Source organism: Quercus robur, chromosome 3 (assembly GCF_932294415.1).
Source record: "Quercus robur chromosome 3, dhQueRobu3.1, whole genome shotgun sequence".
NCBI lineage: Eukaryota > Viridiplantae > Streptophyta > Magnoliopsida > Fagales > Fagaceae > Quercus > Quercus robur.
This window is the reverse complement of record NC_065536.1, coordinates 56,587,617-56,593,735: the sequence shown is the minus strand read 5'-3', so window position 1 is coordinate 56,593,735 and position 6,119 is coordinate 56,587,617. Positions and strand designations below refer to the sequence as shown.

The 6,119-nt window shown below is 43.6% G+C and overlaps 1 protein-coding gene across 1 annotated transcript; it reads right to left on the bottom strand.

The window, feature by feature from the left end:
* Positions 1–3,985: 3,985 nt before the first annotated feature.
* Positions 3,986–5,637, bottom strand: LOC126719828 (uncharacterized). Its single transcript, XM_050422338.1, has 4 exons — positions 5,062–5,637; positions 4,587–4,948; positions 4,276–4,472; positions 3,986–4,218 (listed from the first exon to the last, which is right to left on the bottom strand). The coding sequence occupies exons 1-4, from the start codon at positions 5,635–5,637 to the stop codon at positions 3,986–3,988; spliced, it is 1,368 nt and encodes a 455-aa protein (XP_050278295.1).
* Positions 5,638–6,119: the final 482 nt, after the last annotated feature.

Below are 6,119 nucleotides of genomic sequence, written 5' to 3'. Positions count from 1 at the left end.
AGGAAGAGCCCATTGTCAGAAGAGTGGAAAGTACTGAAGAAGTAGACATCTATCTCAATTTGATAGGAAAACACAAACTTGAGATTCACCTTTCAATCAAAAATATGAATATAAACGAAATATATAAATATATGTATACTGGAGTTCATCTAACCACTAGTTGACATGGTCATACTATCTATTTCCCTGTATATATTTTTTTCCCTGGAACCTAAGCCACTCCGTTGGCTTGGATCATTCCCATGTTATACTTTTCAAACTTTCTTTTTGATAGTAATACAATTTCTACCTTTTCAATCAAATAAATAATAATAATAATAATAAATCTAAACTGAATTTAACTCCCAACCATTAAAACAAATTAAAATAGAGACTCACTTAAATAGCAAGTTCCATACAATTACACACCATATGAATTTATTTCTATTTTTTTCAAAGAGAATCCACATTGGTTCTTCCATTGACATTATTTAGAAACACCCTACCCTGTGGTCAAGTTTGAGACTTCCCCTAAAGTATTTCAAATTATTACCATTCTTCTACATCTTAGCAAATAATTTTTTGTATCAAATTATAAGTTAGTGTTTTTTTTTAAGTAAATAATTTTATTAGAAAAGGAAAAGAGAGGAAAAATTAAAAGATGTATACACTCCCATTTCAAAGAATACAAATCAAAGGGAAATAGAGTTTTTTTTTTTTTGATAATTCAAAGGGAAATAGAGTTGGCTCACTACACCTTGGCTACTCTATGGTGATGAAAACATCGTAAAACTACATACCTCGATCTTGAGCTCTGACATTAAAAAACTTGAGCATTCTGGCACAACTTCTACTTCTAAAAACTTAAATACTATTGGTGGTAGACTAAAATAAAAATTTCACTTACAAAGATTTACAAACAATGTGAACTTTACATTAGAATCTCTGTTTTCCCCAAAAGAATATACATATTTTCTAAGCACAACTCATTTTGGCATAAAAGTAAACCACAATCAAGTGAACAAATCAGAAGTTCTCAAAGCTTTAAATCAAGGTAGTTAAAAACTAAAAACAGAGTTTAGAAAATATCATGTCCCAAATCATTTCATTAAGCAAAACATTGAAGCCAAGCACACAAACACAGAAACCTAGTCACAGAATACAAAACCGACAGAACAATATGAAACCATAGCACTAATTTCAGCGAAGCTTAAATACATACATAGTATGTACACGCATACACACAAGCAGAACATAAATATACATACAGATCAAACGGACTCAAAAGCAAAATCAACTCAACAGATCAAATGAGTAGTGAAGACCAAACGTTTCATCGAAAAAAAATCCAACAAAAAAAAAATGATCAAATCAGAATGAAGTAGATCAGTAACCGAACAAAATTTACAAAACCCTAGTTAAATTTCTAGTCCACTGAAAATCCATAAAGATTTTACTCAAATCAACAAATAGTTTTACAAATCCGAACACACACACACACACACACACACACACACAAATCGAAGTACTCAACATTAATTGATTGCTAATTAATCGAATTGAACCCTAGGTTTTAATGTGAAATCGTATAGATTACCTGAAAATACGCTGAAATCAGCAAAGAGCGAGCGAAGCAAGAGCGAATGAGTGAATGGGGATGGCTTGTAAGGGAGAGGTTTGAGGAATAAAGAGAGAAAGGGGAAACGACAGGACCCAAGACAAAGCGAAGAGAGAGAGAGCTCAAAGGTTAGGGTTTTGGGTTTTAAGAATGCGTATAGGTTAGAGAGAGTCAGTCGCATAAAAGACTAGGGAAAAAATCGAAAGTTAAAAAATAGAAAAAATAAATAAATTTAATATTAACGTTTAAAACTGTGGGAGATTCAAAAGCTTCGGTTTTATATATATATAAGGGTTTTGGGTTTTAAGAATGCCTATAGGTTAGAGAGAGTCAATCGCATAAAAGACTGGGGAAAAAATCGAAATTTAAAAAATAGAAAAAAAAATAAATTTAATACTGATATGTAAAACTGTGGGAGATTCAAAAACTTCGGTTTTATATATATATATTGTGGGGCCAGGGAACTTATGGTCCAACCCACGCCCTATTAGGGCTCGGGGCCCGTGCCGAAGAGGGTATGTGCCGAGGACGAATGGGGAAAGTCCGAAGTGTCGAGGGGAATAACCGAGGACGACCCTGTCCTCAGCACTCCAGGACCTCAAGGGGGAGAGCAACGTCTTGATGAAGGATGCCCCCAAAAAGCCCCCTGAAAGAGATGCGAGTAGAATGGGACCCACATGGGGGTACGGTGCAAAACTGGTTCAGGGTAAACACATCCCCTCCGCATTAAATGCACCAGCCAGCGTCCTGACCATGTTAATGAGAAAAGACGCCTGGGCAGGGCGACTTCGATCATCGCAACTAACAGAAAGCAAGGATGGACAGCTGATGGGACGGGTACAGAAGTAAGCACCTGCCTGACCAACAAGTGGAGGGCTAAGATCAACCAAGAAGGGCTATATAATGTAAAGGTTACTGCACTAAGAGGGAGACTGGGACAAATGGCCAAAAACCAGAGCCTCCCAGCCCGCCTCCAGGAGAAAGACTCCTATGGCGATCACGATTTAATTGTACGAACACCACGGAAAACCACCGTCTTGTGACTGAGGCCTAGCCTTTCAAACCCACGCTCTATAAATGATATTGTTTGGGCCTTTTTACGTACGAACCCAATACTATTACGGGTCGTTACGAATCGAGTCCTTACAATTGGCGCCGTCTGTGGGGAAGGCTTGTGTGTTGGCATAGGCGGTAGGTCGAGACAGTTCCCTTGTCATTTCTAACAGCCGGTTGCAGTGTTCTAGCGTAAAGTTCCACTAGGGGCTATGTTTCTTTACTAGGGGCTGCGCTTCGTAGCGTCAGCAGCACGGATGGTTCTAGGGGCTTGGCCGAGGAGCTAATTCCCCGTAAACCAAGGTCCCATGCCATAGCCGAGGGGTTAATTCCCCCAACTACTTATCAAAATCAAGTTTTGGACAGAACTAAGGTATTGCATGGTCCTCGGACTCAAACCTATGGGGAAACCAACTACTTATCAAAATCAAGTTTTGGACAGAACCAAGGTATTGCATGGTCCTCGGACTCAAACCTATGGGGAAACCAACTACTTATCAAAATCAAGTTTTGGACAGAACCAAGGTATTGCATGGTCCTCGGACTCAAACCTATGGGGAAACCAACTACTTATAAAAATCAAGTTTTTGACAGAACCAAGGTATTGCATGGTCCTCGGACTCAAACCTATGGGGAAACCAACTGCTTATCAAAATCAAGTTTTGGACAGAACCAAGGTATGGTATTGCATGGTCCTCGGACTCAAACCTATGGGGAAACCAACTGCTTATCAAAATCAAGTTTTGGACAGAACCAAGGTATTGCATGGTCCTCGGACTCAGACCTACGGGGAAACCAACTACTTATCAAATCAAGTTTTGGACAGAACCAAGGTATTGCATGGTCCTCGGACTCACACCTATGGGGAAACTAGCTACTTATAAAAATCAAGTTTTGGACAGAACCAAGGGATTGCATGGTCCTCGGACTCAAACCTATGGGGAAGCCAACTACTTTAAAGAAACCTAGATACTAAGCAGGACCTAGCAACTACACGTGACATCTCGGATGATGCCTATATCTTCATTGAATGGGGGATAGAAATGAGTTTAAGGCTCTACAGGTGCAGGTAAGCTAACATTCTAAAACATGATTCTAAATTTATCGCATGCACAACTATTCATACGTGTTCAGATAATTAGTTCAAAATTCATAAACAATATTAAGTATCGACAAGGGCAACTAACAAGTAACCAAAAGGAAAAAGGAAGAAAAGGATTTCATATATACATGTTCAACAGGTTCAAACTACTAGTAGATTACAAAGTTTTCAAAATGGAAAAGAAACAAGTTAATCGTTAAACTAAAAACAAATACGAAGCCTGGCCAGGGTTTCTATTTCTTTAATTTTGCGTCGGCCACGTCCTGGGAAGGCGGAACGGGATCAGCTTCAACGTCCTGGAGGATAGTCCCTTCTGAGGAAGGCTGAACAGGGTCAGTGTCGGTACTCTTAGGGACCACAGTAAGAGGAATTGCCTGTAGGGGCTGGGCAAGTATGGCTGGCTCCTCAGCATTAAGCATCTGAGTGCTAACCACAGGCTCAGCAACCTCTTTGGGTACCTCGAGATCTATATTCTGAGATGTTTCTATTACATCCTAAAGTTCTCTCTCTTTGAGCATCTTGCCAGGAGAGGCGCCGACCTGTACGGTTTCTGACTGAGTGAGCCCTTCCTCGGGTTGGTCGTTCACAACCACGGAGCTCGTGGAGGTGGCCTCACGGATGGCTGTCGGGTAGAATATGTTATCCGCCTTCCACAAATCGGATGAAGCATTCACCCCAGCTCGCTTCAAGGCCTCTTCCCAAACCTGGGAGCAGTAAAGCCTGCAAACTCCAGGAATCTGGGCTTTAAGGATGGCTTGGGTTTCAGCTACCCCCGCATTATAACCATCATCCTTGGCCGTTTCCTTGGCAGCCTAAGCCTTGTTTCTGGCAAACTCGGCCTCCCGCTTGGCCCTTATGGCTTCGTCACAAGCATACTCCGCCACACCTTTGTCATGCTCTGCCGTGACCAGTCTTTTATTTAAGTCATCGATCAGCTCCTTGGCTATTCGCAACTGATCCTCGGCTTCTAGCAGATGTTTTGTTTGATCATCGGCCTGTTTTTGAGCGCTAGTCAAACCCGCGGAGGCATTGTCCCTTTCTCGGATAGCGTCTGTTAGGGCAGCCTTGGCCTTGGCGAGGTCCTCCTCAGAAGCTTGGAGAGTCCGCGCGGCCACTAAGCGCTTAGAGCGTTCATTCTCGGCTGCCTTACTCTTATTGTTCACCTCTTCCTTCATCCTATAGGTGGCCTGGAGAGCCTGTCAAGGGAGATAAATACATTGTGAATGCCAAACCGGGAGTGAGAGTTAATAAAGTTTTAGGTTTTAAGAGCCTTACCATGCCCAGGCTACCTCTTCGTACTGAGGAAGACCTTCTGCATCCTCATTTTCTTCAACCCATCCATGTCGGTGGGAAGTAGCATGGTTCTCCCTAGTGCGTCTACCACGTAACCACCCTCGCCATCTCCAAGGTCCCTCATGGACGCGGTCTCCAGCAGTGGACCCCTGTGGAGCATTCGGGCGGGAAGCCAAGCGCTTGGCGAGGATTGGGCCTCGATCCCCTTTCCCTTGCCTTGGGAAGGTTGGACTTCGGTCTCCTTACCCTTGCTTTGGTGCCCAACCTTTAATTGCTTCGCACGCGGGGCTTCCTCCCTCTCCTTAGAAGGTTGGGACTTTCCCCCATCCACGGTTTCCTTACCCTTGGGACTCCTCTTCCTCTTTGAATCAGTGCTCTCCGGCCGAGGAGGCAGAGCTGGTGGGGGAGAGGCAGGAAGTTTGGGGCGAGGGGATTGTGGCTGTGACTTTGAGGAGGATGACCTAGTCTGGATAGCCTGGGGCGAAGGTGGTGGGGAAGGAGCATTGGATTGTGGCGTTCCCTGCGTACCCTTCCCTGGTTGACCCTCGAGGAGTTCAAGTAGGGTGGTCGGGGGCTTCCTCTTGAGTCCCATCTAGGCTTGAGAAGATGTGCCTACTGATGACAATTCCGCCTCGGACAAGGCTGGGTCACCTATATCACCAGGAGGATCCTCAGATTGGTTGGCTAGGTCAAACACCCTAAACCCTTCCTCGGGCTGATCTAACTCGCCTTCGTCCTCCGTTATTTGATGAGACGAGGAGGGGCCCACCAGTGGGATGCTCTCTGGGACAGATGGTACTTCGGAGATTAGAAATCCTGTCTCGACCACGGTAATTTTTGGAAGCCGAGGGCGGCTCTCGCTGATCACGTGCCTAGGGTCGGCGAATGACTTTTGAACGGGAGCGTACCCTAGTATTTTGTGAGCGGCTCGAACTTGACCATCTCCGTCATTTACGAAAACTACTGCTTGTAGAACGGTCTCCAAGTCCACCCGGTTGACTAAGTGAAAATGTCGTTGATAAGCATGTGGATCTACAAAAGAAAAACACATATGCATGGTTAGTTACTGAACCC